The 23,184-nt window shown below is 42.3% G+C and overlaps 1 protein-coding gene across 1 annotated transcript in view; it reads left to right on the top strand.

Annotated features, from left to right (window-relative positions):
* Positions 1-22,933, top strand: part of GUCY1B1 (guanylate cyclase 1 soluble subunit beta 1) — a 47,153-nt gene extending 24,220 nt beyond the window's left edge. The window contains exons 5-14 of the mRNA XM_082838592.1: positions 4,611-4,808; positions 7,690-7,920; positions 9,183-9,299; positions 10,263-10,396; positions 14,941-15,138; positions 18,132-18,369; positions 19,294-19,434; positions 20,832-20,986; positions 21,285-21,411; positions 22,527-22,933. Coding sequence (XP_082694718.1) covers positions 4,611-4,808; positions 7,690-7,920; positions 9,183-9,299; positions 10,263-10,396; positions 14,941-15,138; positions 18,132-18,369; positions 19,294-19,434; positions 20,832-20,986; positions 21,285-21,411; positions 22,527-22,550 — 1,563 coding nt within the window. The 3' untranslated portion in view covers positions 22,551-22,933. The remainder of the gene's footprint in view (positions 1-4,610; positions 4,809-7,689; positions 7,921-9,182; positions 9,300-10,262; positions 10,397-14,940; positions 15,139-18,131; positions 18,370-19,293; positions 19,435-20,831; positions 20,987-21,284; positions 21,412-22,526) is intronic.
* Positions 22,934-23,184: the final 251 nt, after the last annotated feature.

Genomic DNA, 23,184 nt, shown 5'->3' with positions numbered 1-23,184 from the left:
AAAAGATTGACATGACCTCATGTGTCTTGATTTCCCACTTGCTTTGAATTGATAAATTTAAGCAACATTTTATTATTAATACTTTAGTATTAACAATACCTTTAAGGCAAATATAAATTATTAAAATAATGGCATTATTTAATTGAATTATTTAAATTAAAATGTCCCCACATTTAGGGAGCAGTGCATGTCCCTGTGTGACTCCTGGCCCATCTCTCGCTTTCTTTAGCATCAGTGATGCAGAGAAGGTGAATGGTACCATTGGTACCGCCTCCTGCCATCTGCTTATCTGCGTATAGAAATGTGCTCATATAATATGACACAAGATGAAAACAGATGAGTGTGAAAGTAATCTAGGCATATTGACTTAAGATGTACTGTATGTGAACATTTTATAGAAAAGAAATTGAAAAAAAAACTACATATTTCAAGTTACTGTTTGACTCATTTTTAAATTTTTTCATGAAAATGAGCCGCAACACAGTACCCGGGCCTGACTACATTAGGAAATTATTTTAGGAACAAGGACAGAAATTTAATTTAGCAGCAACAGACTGAATTTTGACTTTGCGGGAAACACATACAGAACTCTCTTGATGATCTTTTTTCTCACCAGCTTTTCTACGACAGCGTTTTTGCAGCATCAGCAGACGTGTAAGGGGTCTGGCAGGGTTATGAGGGGCAGTCTTCATGTCTCCCTTCCCAGGAAAGGGTTCCCGTGGGAAGACCTCGTCATAGGAAAACCCTCCGTGTTACTTAGCAAGTGAAGTCGTCTCAGGCCTTCAGCTGCTCGAGGTTTCTGTAAACTGTCCGCCCTTAGCATCTGCCGTGTTGGGTTCCTCTTACCTGGCAACGGCAGCCTGTGGAACAATCAGGACCACTTGGTATTTGAGTTAAGAACTGGCCTGACTTGATTATAACAGGTGGAACTGGGGGCAGAAAACCAAATTTTAGCCCTAGGCCTCAAGGCATTTCAAAAAGAAGCCGCTTCACCAGTTGAGGGGACTTGAGCCATGTATCCCAATCAGAACGTCAGCCTTTGTGACCTCAGCTCTTACCTGCACTCTGCGTCTTTGGACCCCGTCCTTTAGTCTAACCCTAACCCTTGTAGGCACCCAAAGCCACTCTGCACATTGGTTTGTGAGCTAAACCATGAACCGCTTACAGTCCGGGTCCGTGTGGTGCAGATCTGGGCCGGCCCTGCCCCCTGCCCCCGGCTGCAGCACACAACCTGCGTGACGCATGCGCAGTGCACATGCTTTATGCGCTGCACAGACAGCGCACGGATGAGTGTTTGGCGACGCAGGGCCGCACGTGCCATCACGTACCTCCTGCCATACTCGCGCCGCGTCCTAACTGACGTCTTACTGGATCCTTGTTTCCCTAAACTGGCCTCTCTGAGACATCGGGAACGAGAACCGTCCTTCCGTTTTGGCCCCTTTCCACACCTCCTTTTCAGATGTGCTCCTCGAGGCTCAGGGCATCCTGAGATCGTTTTGCTTTTCCCATTCTCTTTAGTAATAATCACCAGTTATTGACAGGTTCCTATTTGGTGAATTAGCTGTTTTACTGCTACCATGACAAATGCCCCACAACCATAAGTGCTTAAAACAACACACATTATTATCCTGCATTTACGTAGGTTGGGAGGCCATAGGGGTCTCCCTGGACCATGGTCAGGGGGCCAGCAGGGCTGCGGACGGGGATGGGGGATGGGGAAGATTTCCTCGCTCGTTCGGGTGTAGGCAGAATTCAGCCCCCGGGGCCAGACGTAGGGCTGTGGACCAGTTTCCTTACCGGCCATAGGGGGGCGGTGGGGGGGAGGGGCTTGTAAGGCCCTAGGCTCTCCCCAGGCCCTGCGTGCGTGCGGTGTCCTGTTCCTCAGACCTTGTTTCCTCCTCAGTTCCCACATCCCTCCCTGCAACCAGGAAGGGGTCTTGGCACCTAAGGACTCAGTCGCTCATGGGATTAGGCTGGGGCCCAGCCATAGTCTTCCCAAGCAAGGTCCATAACCTTAGCGCCATTTGCAAAATCTCTCTTGCCGCGTGAGGTAGCATGTTCACAGGGCCGAGGTCTGGAATCCTGGGGACACCATTATTTTGCCTGCTACATCTGGGGTGGGCTCATGCTTTGTATGCATCACTTTAGTTATTTCCATTTTATCAGAAGAAATCAAGCCTTAGAAAGGTTGGGTAGGTTGGCTATATTATCATGAAATGACAGTGTCATGATTTAAATCCAAGTTTGCTTGATTATTTTTATTATTATAATTTAGTTATTTTTTAAATAGTTGCATTTTTTTTCATTTTTCTTTTTTTTGGCCACACCATTCAGCTTGCGGGATCTTAGATCCCCAACCAGGGATCTAACCTGGGCCCTCAGCAGTGAAAGCACAGAGTTCTAACCACTGGACCACCGGCAAATTCCCAAAGTCAGCTTGATTTTTTTTTATAATAAGTGATTAATTTTATATTTGGGTTTTTTTAAAACATCTTTATTGGAGTATAACTGCTTTACAATGGTGTGTTAGTTTCTGCTGCATAACAAAGTGAATCAGCTATACGTATACATATATCCCCATATCTCCTCCCTCTTGCGTCTTCCTCCCTCCCACCCTCCCTATCCCACCCCTCTAGGTGGTCACAAAGCACCGAGCTGATCTCCCTGTGCTGTAAGGCTGCTTCCCACTAGCTATCTAGTTTACATTTGGTAGTGTATATATGTCCATGCCACTCTCTCACTTGGTCCAAGCTTCCCCATACCCGCCGTGTCTTCAAGTCCGTTCTCTGCGTCTCCGTCTTTATTCCTTCTAGCCACCTTGCTCTTAACTCCTGTACCATGCTATGCTATGTGTGTGCGCTACTATATTCGTGCAGCACACACACACGCAACACGCATTATGAATTAAGTGTTGGAAAGCCATGTTGCACCCAGTCAGTAGTATAGTTTGTACCATTTCTTCTGGTGATCTTTAAACACAATTTTTTTTTTCATATTAGAGAGTAATACAAGAAAGTGGGGAATTTGGTACATTCTAAATTAATCAAAAAAAATTAATCACAAGGCTATCAGAACAGAAAATATTTATTTGCAAATTTATTAGTTTTCCAAGACTTCAGTTCCAAAAGGTTCAGTTTCACAGGTTAGCTATGAGGCTGTACCTTGCTTGGAGACTATAAATGAACATGAAGAAATTATACTGATATAATTTCCAAAATAATTTTAATTACTAAAATATTATTTCACAAAGAGTATGCTTATATTTGCATATGCTTATAACTCTGATGTAGTTTTTGAATTAATAGTCATGTTTTAGGATTGTAGTGGAAACAAAGTGTAATATGTGATCACTTTGGGCATTCCATGCTGGTTATCATAACATAAATATACAACTGCCCCAAACTCTTGTAAATATGCATACCTTTGTCTTAGCTCATAACTGTGTTTCTTCTTTCTGCTTCAGGTATCCGTTTTACACCCCCTTGTTTGTTTACCTTCTTTAAAATATTTCCACTGTTAGCAGTCACAGATGTTTTTCTTTTTTTTTAATTTATGGAAATATAGTTGATTTACAGTGCCGCCTTAATTTCTGCTGTACAGCAAAGTGATTCAGTTATCATATATATACACATTCTTTTTCATATTCTTTTTTTAATGCAAAGGTTTATTATTTATTTATTTATTTAAATTTTATTTATTTTTGGCTGCGTTGGGTCTTCGTTGCTGCATGCGGGCTTTCTCTAGTTGCGGCGAGCGGGGGCTGCTCTTCGTTGCAGTGCACGGGCTTCTCATTGCGGTGGCTTCTCTTGTTGCAGAGCACAGGCTCTAGGCACGCAGGTTTCAGTAGTTGTGGCACACGGGCCTAGTTGCTCTGTGGCATGTGGGATCTTCTTGGACCAGGGCTCCAACCCGTGTCCCCTGCAGTGGCAGGCGGATTCTTAACCACTGCGCCACCAGGGAAGTCCTCATATTCTTTTCCACTGTGGTTTATCACAGGATATTGAATACAGTTCCCTGTGCTCTACAGTAGGACCTTGTTGTTTATCTGTCCTATACACAGTAGTTTCCATCTGCTGACCCCGAACTCCCAGTGCATTCCCCCCCGCCCCGCCTTGGCAACCACAAGTCTGTTCTTTATGTCTGTAAGCCTGTTTCTCTTTCATAGATATGTTCTTTTGTGTCATATTTTAAATTCCACATATAAGTGATGTCATATGGTATTTGTCTTTGATGTACTTCATTTTGTATGATCATCTCTAGGTCCATCCATGTTGCTGCAAATGGCATTATTTCATGCTTTTTTATGTCTGAGTAGTATTCCATTATGTGTGTGTGTGTGTGTGTGTGTGTGTGTGTGTGTGTGTACACCACATCTTCTTTATCCATTCACACAGATGTTCTTCTTAATTTCATCACCTTAGTTTCAAGTTCTCTGTGGTTCTTGCCTTACCGACGTCTGGATGCAGCAGGGAAGGCTGTGCACTGTGCATGTTCGCATGGCCCGTGGGCGCCTGAGCTCAGACCTGAGTCTGCTTCCTCAGCCTTCTCTCCCGAGGGCAGCTGCCACATGGGAGCAGGACTTACTCATCACTCTGTCCTCTTCCTTGCAGAACCTCGATGCCCTGCACGACCACCTTGCTACCATCTACCCGGGCATGCGAGCACCTTCCTTTAGGTGCACCGATGCAGAGAAGGGCAAAGGGCTCATCCTGCACTACTACTCAGAGAGAGAAGGCCTGCAGGACATTGTCATCGGGATCATTAAGACGGTAGCTCAGCAGATCCACGACACTGAAATAGACATGAAGGTAATGGTCAGTACCTGGGGCTCTTCTGGGCACAGGTGACATGCGGGGTGTTAGAAAGGTGCTCTGAACGTGCCCCTGGTCAGTGCTGCTACTGGCGCTCAGCAGAGGTAGTGCCAGCCGTAACACTGGCAGTCTTCTGTATTTGGCTTGGGATGCGCACAGGGTAGTGTTTCCTTGTGGGAACAGATTTTTCTTTCTAATTATATCTATTGCTCAAGGCAACGGGAAGTTTAATTTGCAGTTCCTGTGAGCTCACACTAGCTGGGAAGCAGGAGGACCTTTGTCTGGCTGAGCTGTGGCCTTCAGAATACCAAAAACCCCTGTAACATGGACACATTCTAAAGTAATATGAGATGAAGTATTATTTTACTGGGTTTTTGTGTGTGTGTGTGGACTTTTTGCTCTGTCCCTGAAATGTGGTTTGAATATTGCATTTTTGTGGGCTAAAACCTTTGCTTTTTTTTTTTTTTTTTAAAATTAGATCACTTGGTAAAAGAAGCTGGTCTCAGACTTTAAAAAATGTGTTGCTGTTGCTAATTCACCCTGTCAGTTTTGAGTGATAATTTCAAGGTACTGATACAATAGCTGTGCAATGAAGGGAGCTATCATTTTTCCTTATTTCTAATCCAGAGAGTTGCTCCCAGGGAGCTGTGTTTTGTGTGCTCAGCCCCAAGAGACATTTTTCAGTGGCCCTAGGTTTGAGAAAATTGGACCGAGGGTACCCTATTTCGGTTTGCTTTCTTTATGGAAAATCTAATAGGCAGTGCTTTCTTAGATCTATAGTTACATTCTAACATGTGTGGGAAGCCCACACTTTAAGTACAGTATTACACAAATAGAAATTGTAACATTTAAATTGATTAATTTAGAAAAGTATGCCGTATATTTAATCTAGTAATGTCACATGAGATTTCACGGGTGTTTTTACTTTCAAGAGTTGGTGTCATTTTTTATGTGATCCCCAGGTGCATCCTTAGTTTCTCTACAACTAGAAAGTGGGAGTATGGATAACATAACATTATCAAATCCAGAGACATTTAAAAACTTGGGTCAAGGATTGAAATTCACCCGTGTTTAGGAATCTCACTGGAATTCAATTAAAATTGTATACGCCTTTCATTTCCAGCTCTGGATCCTGACACCGAACTAACACTTCACTTACAGTACATGAGCCTGTGTCACGGGCGTTGTAAACGCTGGGTCTGCCCTTGGTTTGTTCATTACGTAGCCAAGCTGAGCGAGAAGTAAGGGCATAGAAACTTCAGGAAAGCAGCATAAACCGGGCACCCTTGGAAACTGCAGTCGCCATGGTTCTTAGAGCCTTTGCTATGGGAGGTTGACAGCAGTAGCACTCTGTATAATTACGGGGTTCACTTTATACATCCCACTTATACAATGTGGGTTGTCTTGTGACCTTCATTTATTCAAGTATTCCAATATAGATGTCTGAAATATTTGCATTTGGTATATTTAATGTTTTTCAAAGGTACTGTTTTAATTTCCTGAGGTATTCTTATGTTGAATCCCTAAGTTTAATAGGTCCAGAGCTACCAGACAATTTAACTACTTCAGGAATATTAGACCATGTCATGAAGGTGATATACGAAGGAGAGGTTAAAAACATGATCAGAAAAGCTGTTCATTTCGCTGATTTAACCAAGGCAAAAGGGTATAATTGAGGAATTCATTAGTAAATTTAGGTTGCATATAATTCAGTTCTTCTAGCTGAAATGGAAACACAGCAGAACATCAAAATTTTAAGATTGTTTTGTTTTCTTTATGAGACTTTAGGGAAATTAATCTTCATGGGGCAGAATTTTCCAATCATAAATAAGAATACTAATCTTTCAGCAGTGTAGTAGATTAGTGTGACAGTTTTAGTAGTAATATCCTGATTTCACCGTGAAACTACATTTGGGAAAACATATACAATAGCGTCCATATTAATTGAGATTTGTTCTTAAGTGTCAGAGTTGGCTGCAGTGAACTAAGGAAAAAAGTGAAAAAGAGCAATGTTTTGCCTTCATTTAGCTGCAGCTGAAGAAATATTCATTCAGCTATTTCCCATTTTGATCTGGCCGCAATTTGAGATATGGTTTTTTTCCCTTTATAAGAGGATGTGTTGGTTGAAGTTTCTTAAACTCGAAAGGAAAAATCTTTTTTAAAGCTTAATCATTTATTTGCCTGTGAATAATATTTAGAAATGTAGTTATTCTTTAGAGAGCTTCGCTCATGGTCATGATTACTCCCATAGAATAAAGTCCTAGATTTGGAATTAAATCAAAAAAGGTAATTTGGGGAGGGGGGATTTTTATGCATTTTGTCGATCTATTCTTCAGAAAGATTAGTCAAAATACCCCCATTTAGTGGCATGTGAAATGACTCTTCTTCTGTATCCTACCTCATTTGGTACTGTAATTTTTATATACTTGCCGATTGATGGATAAAAAAATGACATGGCATATTAAATACGTATTTCTGTCATTTCATTTCCCTGTTTGTGCGTCTCATTTTTGACCATATTAAACATACCACTCTGTATGATGTGTAGGGCGTCTACTGTACGTGTGCCTGGCTGAGGGGTGCTGAGCCCACCAGGACAAGGGGGTGCTTTCCCCCAAATTCTACCAAAGAGGCTGCATGGACCACTAGGGGACTCGTACCAGATTTGCTATCTTTCTGTGAATTTACTTAGTCAGTCTTCAGATTTCATAAATCAATGTCCAGAAATAGTTTTCTATGTTAGGCGTGTATAGTGTTTGCATATATTGAATTTTTAAAATTAACCTGCTAAGTGAAGTTCTCATCACCAGTTTCTTAGGTATTTAGGTATTGTAACTAAATGCAGACAATTAACACCATTTCCCCTTTTGGCATCCAGGTTATTCAGCAAAGAAACGAAGAATGTGATCATACTCAATTTTTGATTGAAGAAAAAGAGTCAAAAGAAGAGGATTTTTATGAAGATCTTGACAGATTTGAAGAAAATGGTACCCAGGAATCACGCATCAGCCCATATACCTTCTGCAAAGCTTTTCCCTTTCACATCATATTCAACCGGGATCTCGTGGTCACTCAGTGTGGCAATGCCATCTACAGAGTCCTTCCCCAGGTAAGAGTACATCACACTCCCTTGGGGCCTGAGACAAAAGGCCACAAAGACACTATCATTACAGGTGACCATTCATACCTTTAACCCTTTGCTTATGTATCAGGTAACGTGGAGCACACGGTACGTCCCAGAAGTTCCGTAACTGCACACTAAGTGTGTTTCAGCATACTGCAGCTTTGCCTAGGACAGCTACTTATTTTTTTCTGTTTTAATCACAAGGGCAGTGGGAGAATTCTGTGGGAATAGTGTACTTGTTTTAATGAGGAAGTGAGTAACTTTCCAGTAACAATCAGTTTTCACTTAATTTATTCAACATGGAGCAAATAGTCACTGAATATCTACTGTCTGAAAATAACTTTCAAAATCAACCACTGACATTTGCAGGGAAAAGGAAGGAATTTAAAATACACCAAAGAGGAAAGCGATAGAGGTTACCGTGGGGTTTAGTAGAAAAAGCATCAAAGGACAGCAGTTGGGTGATGCCAGGAATGTACGTTTGACTTGTATTATTATTATTGTTATTATATTATCTTCTTATTCAGACCTGTTGTCAAGTCCTCTCTTCCCACTTTTTCTTTTCTCTCCGTTTCTGACTTTTGGAATTGCACATGACATGTGTCTAGAGATACTTTTTGCTTGTAATTAAGGACTCTTAATTCAGGATGAACTCCCATGGGATCTGGCATGAACCCGTAAATCTGGAGGCAGAACCATGTGTGGACTGGGCTGTTATGCTGCCTCTCCTCCATTGATGACCTTGACCGTGTCACGTCCCTCTTGGCCTGCTCTCCCCTTGTTATACTGTGAGGCTAGAGGGCGGATGAACATCACTTAGTGTAAGCAGTCACTCACTTTCCCTTTTATTGGTAATTAGCCGTCTCCCGATAAACTATGAGTGTCGTGGGTGGTTTTGCTATTTAAATTTCATTTTAGGCCATGGACATCTAACACCTCATGCTACAATTTAAAAGCTAAGTTCCATTCTTTTTTCTTCAAAAATTCTTCTCTTGTTTAGATTAGCTTATATTTGAATATTAGTCCCCTGATTCCATATTAGGTTTCATGTTCAGGCAACTACTGGATGTTCATTTAGTTGCCAAGCTGCTTAGATGATGATGTGAGTCCACAGTTGAGGTCACTTTCCTACGAAATAATTACGATTTTCTATGTTTAAGTGCTGTTGAGCTGGTCTGATCTAATAACTACTATCAGATCATAAGAATTATTGACTAAGTATCCTTTTGTTTTCATCTGCATTTTAGCTCCAGCCTGGGACCTGCAGCCTCCTGTCTGTCTTCTCCCTGGTCCGTCCTCATATTGACATCAGTTTCCATGGGATCCTCTCACACATCAATACGGTCTTCGTACTGAGAAGCAAGGTAATTGAGACATTATTTCAGTAAGTGTGAGGAAGTAAGGTCTGTTACAGATTAGAAGTGTTCCACAGGGATAATTAGCTGTGAAAACATTCTGTGAGATGCAGAAGGTGTAGAGAGAGAAACACCAGAGCCCGAAGGGAGTCCTATTTCAAAGGCAACGGTGCTGATTTGGGGTTTGCCTGTAGGGAAGTGGGACCCCCTCCTCTGGTTAGAATAAACGCGTGAGAGTTTGGAGAAGGCCTCGCCCAGGCTGCCCGGGTGCACACGATGAAACCAACACCTTTTACTCAATATACAGCTACAGACTCCTATTTTAGAAATCTGGGGAACTAATAAAGATTTTTTAAACTTCACCCAGAGCCGCTGGTTTGTTGTTCCCTAAATTGTCTGTTATTCTTCAGGGCATTTTTGTGGGGAAATACAAGTGATAACATTTTCATTCAGTTGATAGTTGGTGGTACCCAGATCTCGTAGTTTCTGTTCTTGGGGCTGATGTAGCCAGTGTTCCAGAGGACAAAGCTTCTCCTCCCTTCCGCCCTCCACCTACAAAGGTCTTCCCCGCACCTGCTTCCTGTATTTGGAACCAGCTGCTTCCAGCTGCTCTGTGCATGTAGGGGTGGGCATGGGGACACTGGGTCTGGTCTTTGCTGGAGCCTGGGATTACGTGCTGTGGCCATGGTGGAAAATCAGAAATAAGACTCACTGCAGCTTTCCGTAAAGATGTGAAGGTAGCACAGCTACTGTCTTTCTGGTTCAAAGGAAACGGTCAGTTGGCTCTTCTGCAGTGATGTGAGGCTGTCTGCGTGTTACCTGGCGGACTCTGGTGAAACGCCTCTCCTGTTCTACCTGGGCTGATGTTCTCCCTTACGGCTTGGTGGGAATGAGGGTCTCTGTGTCCTTCTCGGCTGAGTCGTTAGGTAGAGACAAAGGCATGAGTGGACGGTTGTGTCTTGCCTTTTCCAGGAAGGGTTGTTGGATGTAGAGAAATCAGAGTGTGAGGATGAACTGACGGGCACTGAGATCAGCTGCTTACGGCTCAAGGGCCAGATGATCTACTTACCTGAAGCAGACAGCATACTTTTCCTGTGCTCACCAAGGTAATCACTTCGAGGTGAATTATAATAGATAGAAGTACCCATCTGGTGCTAATGAAGGAGTCCAATATCTTTTTATTCAATTGTTTCTACAAAGTATGCTTAGACTTCACAACTCTTCTTATACACCTCTCTATAACAAGGATAACTTCATTGAACATTTGCAATAAACTCGGAAGGAGTCATGTCTTCTGTTTTGTTTGCCATATCCTAGTCAATTTGCTGAGTGTTTATGCCATTAGATCAGGGGATACCTAATCTGAAGGTAGCTAACTCTGTAGCTTTGTACCTTCCAAAGACACATCATATGTCCATAAGCAAACCTATAAAGCATGTAATGCGATGGCAGAAATACATGGTTATATTTGGCACCAAGAAGTTACTTTTCTAATGATTTCTGGATGTAAGCTATTTTATAGTAAAACTATTTCACTACTTTAACTGAGATATACTATTCAAAATATAGTTTTAAGTTGACATTTATGTAAATAACGTTATTTATAATAAACATAGGGACTTCCCTGGTGGCGCAGTGGTTAAGAATCTGCCTGCCAATGCAGGGGACATGGGTTCGAGCCCTGGTCCGGGAAGATCCCACATGCCGCAGAGCAGCTAAGCGCGTGAGCCACTACTGCTGAGCCTGCGCTCTAGAGCCTGCGAGCCACAGCTACTGAGCCCACGTGCCACAACTACTGAAGCCCATGCGCCTAGAGCCCATGCTCCACAACAAGAGAAGCCACCACAATGAGAAGCCCGCACACTGCAACGAAGAGCAGCCCCTGCTCGCCACAACTAGAGAAAGCCGGTGCACAGCAACAAAGACCCAACGCAGCCAAAAACAAATAAATTAATTAATTAATTTAAAAAATAGATATAATAAACATTAGAGGGAAGTAAAACTGTAGGTTGGTATTTTCCCAATGTGACAAGCATTCTACTAAAAGATGCATGGGAGTTTAGAATAAGAAACACATATCTAAATTTACTTGAGAGCAGTAGACATAGATAACTAGAGAACTTGTTGTTAGGTGATAGTTTGTGTATTTATAACTTTGTGCAGGCAAAATGTATGCACATTATCTAGTAGCACTCAAGAAAGGATGTTTTGGTGGGCTGTTGATTAAAAATTTAGTTTAAAGTCCAATTGATCACTTTTCATTTAAAGATATTGTCTTAAAATTTCTGAAAAATCAAATGAATTTTGTAACATCTTCCTTGGAAATTATTAATATGGTATTAAAGACTCTATAAGACTAATGATGGGTTTTTCCCCAGAGAATATATATTACGAAAATAAAAGAGACAAAATTAGGGAATATAAACTCTTTATATTTTTTATTAATAAACTCCATTGATCTAACTATATATCTTCAACTGCCATAAATAAGTGTTCTTCCTTCAGCCTCTTTCCAAGTTGAGCATCGGTATAATGAGAGCTTCTCAATAGGGACAGTTTCTACTCATGGAGAGAAAGGTTTCTTTGGAAATAGAAGCAGGAAATTTAGAGTCTACTTGTTAATCACCATATGTAGAAATTGGCTACATGGTGACACACTCACCCGTTGTCATATGGGACCTGCTCATGTGTATAGAGAAACCAGTACTCACACGAAATGAGATCAACTGAAAGCAGTTTTACTTACAAAATAAATAACCCCAAGAGGAAAACAGTTACTGGCACAAAAACAGAAATATAGATCAATGGAACAAGATAGAAAGCCCAGAGATAAACCCACGCACATATGGTCACCTTATCATTGATAAAGGAGGCAGGACTATACAGTGGAGAAAAAACAGCCTCTTCAATAAGTGGTGCTGGGAAACCTGGACAGCTACATGTAAAAGAATGAAATTAGAAGAATCCGGACCACCATACACAAAAGTAAACTCCAAATGGATTAGAGACCTAAATGTAGGACCAGACAGTATAAAACTCTGAGAGGAAAACATAGGCAGAACACTCTATGACATAAATCACAGCAAGATCCTTTTTTTTTTTTTTTTTCTCTGTGGGGGCCTCTCACTGTTGTGGCCTCTCCCGTTGCGAAGCACAGGCTCCGGACGCTCAGGCTCAGGGGCCATGGCTCACGAGCCCAGCCGCTCCGCGGCACGTGGGATCTTCCCGGATCAGGGCACGAACCCGTGTCCCCTGCATCGGCAGGCGGACTCTCAACCACTGCGCCACCAGGGAAGCCCAAGATCCTTTTTTGATCCTAGAGAAATGGAAATGGAGATAAAAATAAACAAATGGGACCTAATGAAACTTAAAAGCATTTGCACAGAAAAGGAAACCATAAACAAGACTAAAAGGCAACCCTCAGAATGGGAGAAAATATTTGCAAACGAAGCAACTGACAAGGGATTAACCTCTGAAATTTACAAGCAGCTCATGCAGCTCAATATCAAAAAAACAAACAACCCAATCCAAAAATGGGCAGAGACCTAAATAGACATTTCTCCAAAGAAGATACAGATTGCCAACAAACACATGAAAGGATGCTCAACATCACTAATCATTAGAGAAATGCAAATCAAAACCACAATGAGGTATATAACCTCACACCAGTCAGAATGGCCGTCATCAAAAAATCTACAAACAAATACTGGAGAGGGTGTGGAGAAAAGGGAACCCTCCTGCACTGTTAGTGGGAGTGTAAATTGATACAGCCGCTATGGAGAACAGTATTGAGGTTCCTTAAAAAACTAAAAATAGAACTCCCATATGACCCAGCAATCCCACTGCTGGGCATATACCCTGAGAAAACCATAATTCCAAGAGTCATGTACAACAATGTTCATTGCAGCTCTATTTACAATAGCCAGGACATGGAAGCAACTTAAATGTCCATCAGCAAACAAATGGATAAAGAAGATGTGGCACGTGTATACAATGGAATATTACTCAGCCATAAAAAGAACCAATACCGTATGAAAACACATATATATGGAATCTAAAAAAAAACAAACCCAAATGGTTCTGAAGAACCTAGGGGCAGGACAGGAATAAAGACGCAGATGTAGAGAATGGACTTGAGGACACAGGGAGGGGGAAGGTAAGCTGGGACGAAGTGAGAGAGTGGCATGGACATATATACACTACCAAATGTAAAATAGATAGCTAGTGGGAAGAAGCCGCATAGCACAGGGAGGTCAGCTCGGTGCTTTGTGACCACCTAGAGGGGTGGGGTAGGGAGGGTGGGAGGGAGACGTAAGAGGGAGGGGATATGGGGATATAAGTATACATATAACTGATTCACTTTGTTATACAGCAGAAACTAACACACCATTGTAAAACAATTATATTCCCATAAAGATGATAAGAAAAAACATAATAGCTCATTAAAGTAATAAATATGTTTTGAGAACAACGAGACATAATTTGATTAAGTTTTCTCACTCAGTATGAGCATTTGAACCCTTCATTTTCATTTCACAGTTATAGTCATTTTTCCTCTGCTCACTGGCAGGTCTTGTAGACCGTTTGCTGGATGAGCTGGCCTCTTTCCTGAAGGGTGTGTGTCAATAGTAAACTGATCATTTTATTTTTCTTTATTAGCATGCTAATTTTTGCTTTGATTTTGGACATTTCTGCTGAGAATATATTGCAGGGAAACATTTTATTAATCCCAATTTCTTTAGTAAAGTCACAACACAGTTATGTCATTTTAGAGAAATTATTATTATGCACAACTAGAAATAATTACTTTGCGTTTAAAGAATTCAAACCAAGAATGTAACCTTCAGACATTTTAACCAAATACTAAATTTTTTTAAAAGTCAACTTTTTACTGGTGGATCTTCACCGAATCAATAAATATCACGTTGTTCTAAGAATGACTTAAGTTACGAAGATGCATCAAATTCAGCAAGAGCAAATACTGTTTCAAATAAATGAGAAAATTTGTCAAAGAAAATAAGAGGAGTAGAAGAAATTAGAGCCAGAAATAAGCGTGGAATAGAAAGTGCATGTTAGAAAGTCATGAGTACAGAAAAGTCACGTTGAAGATGGGTCATAAATCAGGCTGTAAACCTTTCATCATTGTCTGTGAAAGAGAAGATGCCTAGTTACGTCATAGAACCCCTAAGGCAACAATGAACTAGCTTCTCAGAAGAAACACTGTTATCCTTGTTAAAGAGAGGAAAGATAACTTTTTCTTTATCTCTTCATAATGCGGGAAAACTGTGGCAATAATAAGTAACAGGCTTGTGTTAGAAACCCGAGCGGGTTTCGTAGGGCAGTTTTTCACATTATCTCTTAATTTAGGCTGATGGCGTTAGACAGTGCCATTTGGCAAAACTGCATGTCAGGTTCACTACATTGTCAGGTTCACTGCATGTCAGGTTCACGGCATGTCAGGTTCACTGCTCTTTTGACAGATGTTTAAATATTGAGAAGAATGAAGCACATTCCTCTCGCTTTTCTCCAAATCTTCTTCCGCCTGACCTGCAGAATGGCAGGCGGCGGGATTAGACTCCTGGACAGGAGCCAGGGCAGTGTTACCGTGGGGACCCTGGGGACTGACAGTGCCTCCTTCTCCCTGTGACAGTGTCATGAACCTGGACGACCTGACCCGGCGAGGGCTGTACCTGAGCGACATCCCCCTGCACGATGCCACGCGGGACCTCGTGCTGCTGGGGGAGCAGTTCCGAGAGGAGTACAAGCTGACCCAGGAGCTGGAAATCCTCACGGACAGGCTGCAGCTCACACTGCGCGCCCTGGAAGATGAAAAGAAGAAGACAGACACGTAAGCACGTGCCCTGTGCTTAAAGAGGGCGGGCAGGGCTGGCAGGGCTGGCCTGCGTGGTAGCCGGTGGCCCTGCCGTAGTTAAGACTGACCGTCAGAGTGCTCACTGCGCAGCAGGCCCGTAAATCCAGACACAAGTTGCTGGGGCAAGGAACAGCGATTGTAGTCGGAAAGACAGCAGACCCAGAAGATGGCGGGCTCGTGTCCCAAACGACCATCTGGCCTGAGTTAGAATTCGGGCTCCTTTTGTACTAAAAGGGGCAGGACCAGCCGAAGGGGGTGGGACCAGCCAAAGGGGCGGGGCTAAAGCCAAAGGTGGGTGGGGCCCGCCAAAGGGGCGGGGCTAAAGCTAAGCACTTCCTGGTTCCTGGCAGCGTCTGGGGCTGGGAGGTGTGAATGTCTTCCTTCCTGCGGCCGCTCCCTGGGTGAACCTGGTTAGGCTGTTTCCTGGGAGCTAAACCCTGCTCCCCAGGCTCATGACCTGGGGAGCAGGGTTCGCAGAGATAGGCCATCGTGTACAATTTAATCTGATAAGCAGCACCCCGTTAGTGATTAGCTTGTAATAGAACACAGAGGTTCTTCCCTATAACAGGACTCTGAGGCGTGGGACCTGCCGTAGGTCTGGAGTCCTAGGTAAACTCTAAGACATCACTTCAATAGAAGTTATGCACACAGAAATCAGTCAGTCCTAATAGTAATTTTACAAACCAAGCTGGAAGAATATACGCTAAAGCATGTCTCTGGAAGTCATTAGAAGAATAATTCAAGTGCATATTTCAAGTCCAACTACCCGTTCATCCAGTTCTTCACACAAGAGGTGTACCTCTCGGTGCCAGGGCTGCCCAGGTGCTGGGGGACACAGAACACTGAACTTAGATTTGGCCATTATATTTTAAAAGCGTTCTGTTCTTGGACTCCAAATTATTTTGGAGTTCAGCAGGTGTGAGTCTGACAGACTGTAGTGTCATCTGTGATGACAGCAATTGCATCTGTAATTTGATACATGAACAAAGGTATCAAAACACAAAACTGTTATTTTTCTACGAATGGTGGATTAAATTATGAACTACTGGGCAAGTAACATTTAAGATAATATTTCATTTTCAAGTAATTCATTTAAACAGATACACATTGTGCATACTGCTTGGCCTTGCTTGAGTATATTAATTAAAATCAATTAAAAGCATGAAATCACTGACTTTCGTAAGAGAATTTTTCCGGTGGTCTTGCGTGTTCATTTTTAACGTTTGTATAATAGGAAGCTGTCTTGGAGAATTGACCTCATCTTCCTTCGTGTAAGAACTGTGTCACTCTACTTGACACCATAGGGTCGGTAACAGCACCACTTCCTGTCCTTTTCTTGCATTGATGTGTGTGTGTTGCCTATGGTTGGATGCTGTGCCCACAGGTAAACACATCAATTAACTGTTTATTGGCAGCTAGATGGATAGAGAATCCACCTAAATGTCTGTCTTCATCCCTAGCTTCTTCCTGCCCTTGGCCTACTTTGTATAATGAAGCTGAAAACTAGTTTCTTCGACACCACTTTACTTTTCTCACGGCCATGAAGGGAACCCCTTAAGCGGTCCAGGTATTTGGCAAATTTCCACAAGTATGTGGGATGAGGTGGGCCAGTCAGATTCCTCCTACTGCTCGAGAAACCACTCAAAATGTATATTTATCAGTCTGTGGTACAGCTTCCACCATGAAAAATAACACATCTTATGGAGCTTGTAAGATAGCACTTAGCACCAAGGCTCACAGTCACCTGGATTTGTAAGTCTGAGTTACTCAGACCCTGCTCGGCTGTTATATTAGAAAACCACCAAGGTTTCCATCTTCGTTGGTGTTTGGTTTTCAAGGTGATTTAATTATGAACATTTACTGTGAATTTTTGTTGAAATGAAGTAGTTGTACTGGTCACATTTAATATTCAAATACAGCTTTAAAATGTTGTATAAAATGTTCTCTGTTTGAAAGTGAAAAGTGAAACACTGAATAAATTCCACTAAAGGTAGCGAAAAACTGAGACCTCAGCACCATTCTGCACCTTAACCTTGGCACCGGTGCCGTCTGGCTTAGGGGAGGAAGAGGCTCGGAGGTGCTGGCTACTCCTCTGCGCCGTCACGTCAAGGAACCGCAGGTCTGCCTGCTTCCGCTTCTCTGCTCAGCTCTCACCCCTCCCGTGTGCTCACCACTCTCCCTGCTCCCCAGGGCCCCTGGTCCCATCAGCGTGGTCTCAGGATTGTCAACAGAAATAGGATCTTTTCTTGTCTAGACCAATTTCTTACCTGCTTTATCCGTTTCTTCCATGAAGGAGTGAGGCAGGAATGAAACAGAAAAATCTGCCCTTTCTTCCTTCCTTCCTTCCTTTCTTTCTTTCATTGAAGTATAGTTGATTTATAATGTTGTGTTAGTTTCAGGTGCACAGCAAAGTGAATCAGTTATATATACATATATACATATTCGTTTTCAGATTCTTTTCTGTTAAAGGTTTTTACAGGATATTGAGTAGAGTTCCCTGAGCTGTACAGTAGGTCCTTGTTGGGGAAATCTGCTTTTCACGTCAGATGACAAACGTTGAGGCAGATGGCTTATCCCTGAGAGGTGAACGTATCCCTGGTTTTGTGGGATCCAAACAGTGCTAAGTGCTTGAATGGCTTCTTTCATCCTGTGAACATCCCAGCAGGAGCGTCGACACACAAGACCACGCAAGACAACTTCGACTTCCCGGTGTCAGTCCTCTGTTTCGTTTGGCTTATTTTGATTTGCTTTGAACTGGTTTGGATTTGGGGGTGTTCTGTGGGATTAAAACAAACCAATTATTTATATTTTCTCGACTTGACTTACAAAGCTGGCTAATAGCGGGTGTCCTGTCAGAACCCAAGCCTGCACAGTGCACATGGCATTGAAGTCTAGGCAGTGGGCCGGAGAGGCACTGAAGCTGCTCTCAGCATCTCTCACTGTGGCTTTGTCCTCACCCCTCTGGACAGGTTGCTGTACTCCGTCCTTCCTCCGTCCGTGGCCAACGAGCTGAGGCACAAGCGTCCGGTGCCCGCGAAGAGGTACGACAACGTGACCATCCTCTTCAGCGGCATCGTGGGCTTCAACGCCTTCTGCAGCAAGCACGCGTCTGGGGAAGGGGCCATGAAGATTGTCAGCCTCCTCAACGACCTCTATACCAGATTCGACACTCTGACGGATTCCCGGAAAAATCCATTTGTTTATAAGGCAAGTCCAGGTCCTGTCCTAATGCAGTGCTATTCCCTGACTGTAGCCCTGCAGGCTTGGCACGGGCAGCTCTCATGCCTTCATTATTTACCATTTTCTTAAATAATACCTCTCGTTCTAAAACATTCTCTTCCTTGTAACCCAAATGAATGGAACAGACGATTCCCTAGTTAAAATAAAATGTTAAATCCGTGCAGGTGGTTTATCACACATAATATAAACATGGCGTTCGTGTCGTTGGTCTGCAAGCGACGTTTTTACTGAAAGGTAAAAGTGATTTGCACAGTAAAGAAGCCATGGAGCATAAGAAGGGGACTCAGACCTGCTTCTAGATAGCATCAGCTTGAAGGGAAACGTTTTTAAGGCATTTCTGCCCTTGGTTTCAGTTAGTAACAAATATAATATTGGAAAAATGAAGTCAGTGGAATATTGCTTCGTAAAGGCAAGAATGTGAACTAAACCACCCCCAGGCATCTGGAGTCATAGAAGTGTCACAAGGACTATTTATTTTATAGTCTTTTTCCGAGGAACAGTGTAGCACTTGGTGAGCACATCATAAAAATCTGTGGTTAATGACCAGGATAAATCACTGAACTGGGGGCAGTGGAGCTTTGGCCCATCCAACCATCAGTGTTTTAAGGGGAAATAGGGTAGTAAATTGTTCTACTGGGTAGTAAGCATATCTGAGCTGAGAAACCGGGACTTAACTAGAGGAAAAATAATGCCTGTAATCAGACTCCAAGTGCCAGATGTGTACATTTCAAATAATGACGTTTCTTCTTGTTGGAGTTGAAGGTATCAGAATTTTAAGAGATTCAGGGGAGGAAAGTTGAAAGTTATTGATAGCAATTGGAAGAACATGTTCTGTGTAAGGGTAGCAAGTGAAACAGTCATGTTTGTACTGACCAATCTGTGCCCTGCTAGGTGGAAACGGTCGGTGATAAGTACATGACGGTGAGTGGGTTACCAGAGCCCTGCATCCACCATGCACGTTCCATTTGCCACCTGGCTTTGGACATGATGGAAATTGCCGGCCAGGTCCAGGTAGATGGTGAATCTGTTCAGGTTAGTAGATAAAACAGATATTATAATGGTAGTAATAGACCTTTTGGACAACTGATTTATATTCTTGACCAGCTAATCATTAATTATGTACAAGGAGTAACATCTTGACAACAAAGACTAAGATTTTTAATGTTTTTTTAATTGAAGTATAATTTACAATGTTGTGTTTCTACTGTACAGAAAAGTGGTTCAGTTACACATATATAACGTGTATTCTTTTTCATGTTCTTTTCCATTATGGTAGTACAGGATATTGAATATAGTTCCCTGTGCTATACTATAGATCCTTGTTGGTTATTTATTTTATATAGAGTTGTGTGTGTATGTTAATCCCAAACTCCTCCTGATTTATCCTCCCTCTCCCTTTTCCCTTTGGTAACCATATATCTGTTCTCTATGTCTGTGAATCTGGTTGTGTTTCGTAGATATGTTTGTCTGTGTCATATTTTAGATTCCACATATAGGTGATATCACATGATACCTGTCTTTGTCTGACTTCCTTCACTGAGTATGATAATGTCTGGGTTCATCCGTGTTGCTGCATATAGCATTATTTCATTCTTTTTTATGGCTGAGTAATATTCCATTGTATATATGCACCACATCTTCTTTATCCATCCTTCAGTGGACACTTGGGTTGCTTCCATGTCTTCGCTATTGTGAATAGTGCTGCAGTGAACATAGGGGTGTGTGTATCTTTTCAAATTATAGTTTTCTCCAGGTATATGCCCAGGAGTGGGATTGCTGGGTCATATGGCAGCTCTACTTTTAGTTTTTTTAAGGAACCTCCATACTGTTCTCCATGGTGGCTGCACCCGTTTACATTCCCACCACCAGTGTTGGAGGGTTCCCTTTTCTTCACACCCTCTCCGGCATTTGTTATTTGTAGACTTTTTAATGATGGCTGTTCTGACTGGTGTGAGGTGATACCTCGTTGCAATCTTGAGTTGCATTTCTCTAGTAATTAGCGATGTTGAGCATCTTTTCTTGTGCCTTTTGGCCATCTGTATAAACAAAGACTCATATTGTATTGAACCCATTGTATTACATTCTTCCATAGAAATGGGAAACCTGTCCACCTGTTTGAAATCTTCTTTATTCCGTGTACTGAAAGTCATGAGGATGAGATAAAAACCCCTGTCCCTTCTGGTTTATTTTTTAAAATCTCTTTCCTGTGTCTCATGTAAGTTGCCAGATTCACATCTTTGAAAGCTTCAAACTTGACAAAAAGAATGTTTCTCTTGAAAGATTTCTGGGAGGGTTTTTGTCTGTAATATGCTTGGAGTTCTAGAGAATTCTTTTGATTTTTATATGATGACTCTGCGTTATTCTTTAATATAGAGTAAGCAATAATTCATAGTATTGACTTTATTAAGGCAGAGCTTTGATTTCTGCAGATAACAATAGGGGTTCACACAGGGGAGGTAGTCACCGGTGTCATAGGACAGAGGATGCCTCGCTATTGTCTTTTTGGAAATACTGTCAACCTCACAAGCCGAACAGAAACCACTGGACAAAAAGGAAAAATAAATGTGTCTGAATATACATACAGGTAAGAGACACATCTAGGTGTTTACTGATTTGAAAAATGTCTCTTTGCATGTGTTTTAATTCCCTGGGTGCTTTTATTACCTTTAACATTTATCACCTCTGCTCTTAGGATTATTTATTATTTATTTGAGAAGATGGTGTCATTATTTCCAATTTAAGTGATGCTTCACCATCTTAGGAGTTTCTGCTATGATCATTGTTACTAAAACCTCAAGGTGCCTTTAAATAGCTTTGATGTGTGTCACTGTCTCTGTGCAGCCGTGCTCCACGTTTCTCTCCCTGTTCCCTGTCCCCTTTAGATGTCTCATGACACCAGAAAATTCAGACCCACAATTCCATTTGGAGCACAGAGGCCCAGTGTCCATGAAGGGCAAAAAAGAGCCAATGCAAGTTTGGTTTCTATCCAGAAAAATTACGGGAACAGAGGTATGACTCATCAGAGTGTAATTCCTTTTTTAAGACAGACTATAAACATGGGAGCTAAATCATAATCACTGAAAACACGTTTCATTTGCAAGGAATTCTTGCTTACGCGAACTCTTCAGTAGAGCAGCAGAAATACTGAACCATTAGTGAGCCGGTTAGAACTATACAGACTTCTTAGCGGAGACTTTATGGTTGCTGGTTTTGTCCTCTAATGAGATTAAAACCAAAGCAGTAGACGGAGGAGACCTGGTTTTGGTTGTTCCTCCGCAATCTGGCTCAGACCCAGCTGGGGAGTGGGCGGTGAGGGGCGCCCCCGGGCCCTCCCCAGCGCCCTCAGCTGTTGTGAGGGCGCCATCAGGGCCAAGACAGGGCCGCCTTCACGGGAGGTTTCCTAACCATGACGCTCCGGCTCCTTGTAAGGGCCACGCTGTCACCTCGGGGGATGTTTGGGCATTTTGGGACATCCTGGTCCCTCGTGTGTCCTTCCTGGAGAGAAGAGTGATTTATACTTTTCCGGAATCTAAATGATTCTGCAGGGAGGCTGTAGGTGCCTGCTCGTGCCCTGGGTGTACTCCAGCCTGAACCCAGGTGCTGGGGGGCCTCAGAACTCTGGGGTTCGCTCGGTGGTCCTGTGACCCAGGGTGGCTCGTGACACCGAGGCCCTGCCAGCTTTCCCCCCTCCCAGTGGGTTGCATCAGAAACAAGTCTGATGCTTTGTTCCCCGCTGATGCGCTGGTTCTTTAGAGGGGGGGAGACTCCTTGACGATGTGTCTTTTCCTGGATGTACACATTCGTTATAAATACGTTTAGAGTAGAAGTCCTAAAAGGAATGGAATGCCAAGTTCTAAAATACTTACCTTCATCTTCTCTTCACTGTTCTCACCTCTGGTGCCAGCTTGCTTCCCGATGTTCTGATAAATTAGCTTCCCGCCAGCATTGCTCATTTGACTTGGGTGCTTCTGTCTCATCCAGCGTGATGCTGGGAATGACTTAGAAAAACTGTAGATATGAATGCAGATCAAATTTTATTTAAAAAGAGAAAGAAAATCTTTTGGGAGTCCTACAAGCTTTATTATCACTGAAAATTAATACCCTATTTTTTCCACTTTGTAAAGGAAACAAAGCAGGATGACAACTGAATCTTGGACCTTGAGGTGAAGAGGACGGGGTGAGGTCCAGTCTTCCCCTAACTCCTGCCAAGCCTGGGAGCAGTCATTCCCTTGGTCCTTTTCCATTTCCCCAGGCCTTTCTCCTGGTTATCTCTTTCCTTATTCATTATTCAGCTTTAGCTCTGCTTGTGAGTATTTTCAAGGTTTAGTATATTATCTGAAGTTTGGCTTCGTGTGGGTGATGTGAGCTTCATGTGTCTTAAAATCTACTCCAAGCATCACCTAACACGGTGACTTGCAAGTAGTAGACACCCAATAAATATTTGTTGAATTTAATTAAATGAAACAGAACAGTATTTGGCCATGTCTCTCTCTCTCTCTCTCCCTCTCTCTCTCTCTCTCTCTCTCTCTCTCTCTCTATATATATATATATATATATATATATATACACACACACACCCCCCATGGTTTTCCATATCTGTTCAGTGCTCTCTATATATGCATATGTATATTTTAATGACTATACATATAAAAAAGTTTTGTCATGTTGGTGTATATCATTATAGAAATCATTTTCTAAAGGAGTGAATTCAGAATTTTAGGGAAAAAAGGCAATTTATTGTCAGACTCCCCAAATAAGAATTAATGTATCATGCTAAGAAAA

The sequence above is a fragment of the Leucopleurus acutus genome (genome assembly GCF_964270905.1).
Source record: "Leucopleurus acutus genome assembly, chromosome: 4".
NCBI lineage: Eukaryota > Metazoa > Chordata > Mammalia > Artiodactyla > Delphinidae > Leucopleurus > Leucopleurus acutus.
Note: the sequence above shows the minus strand (reverse complement) of the source record. Positions and strands in the feature narration are given on the sequence as shown.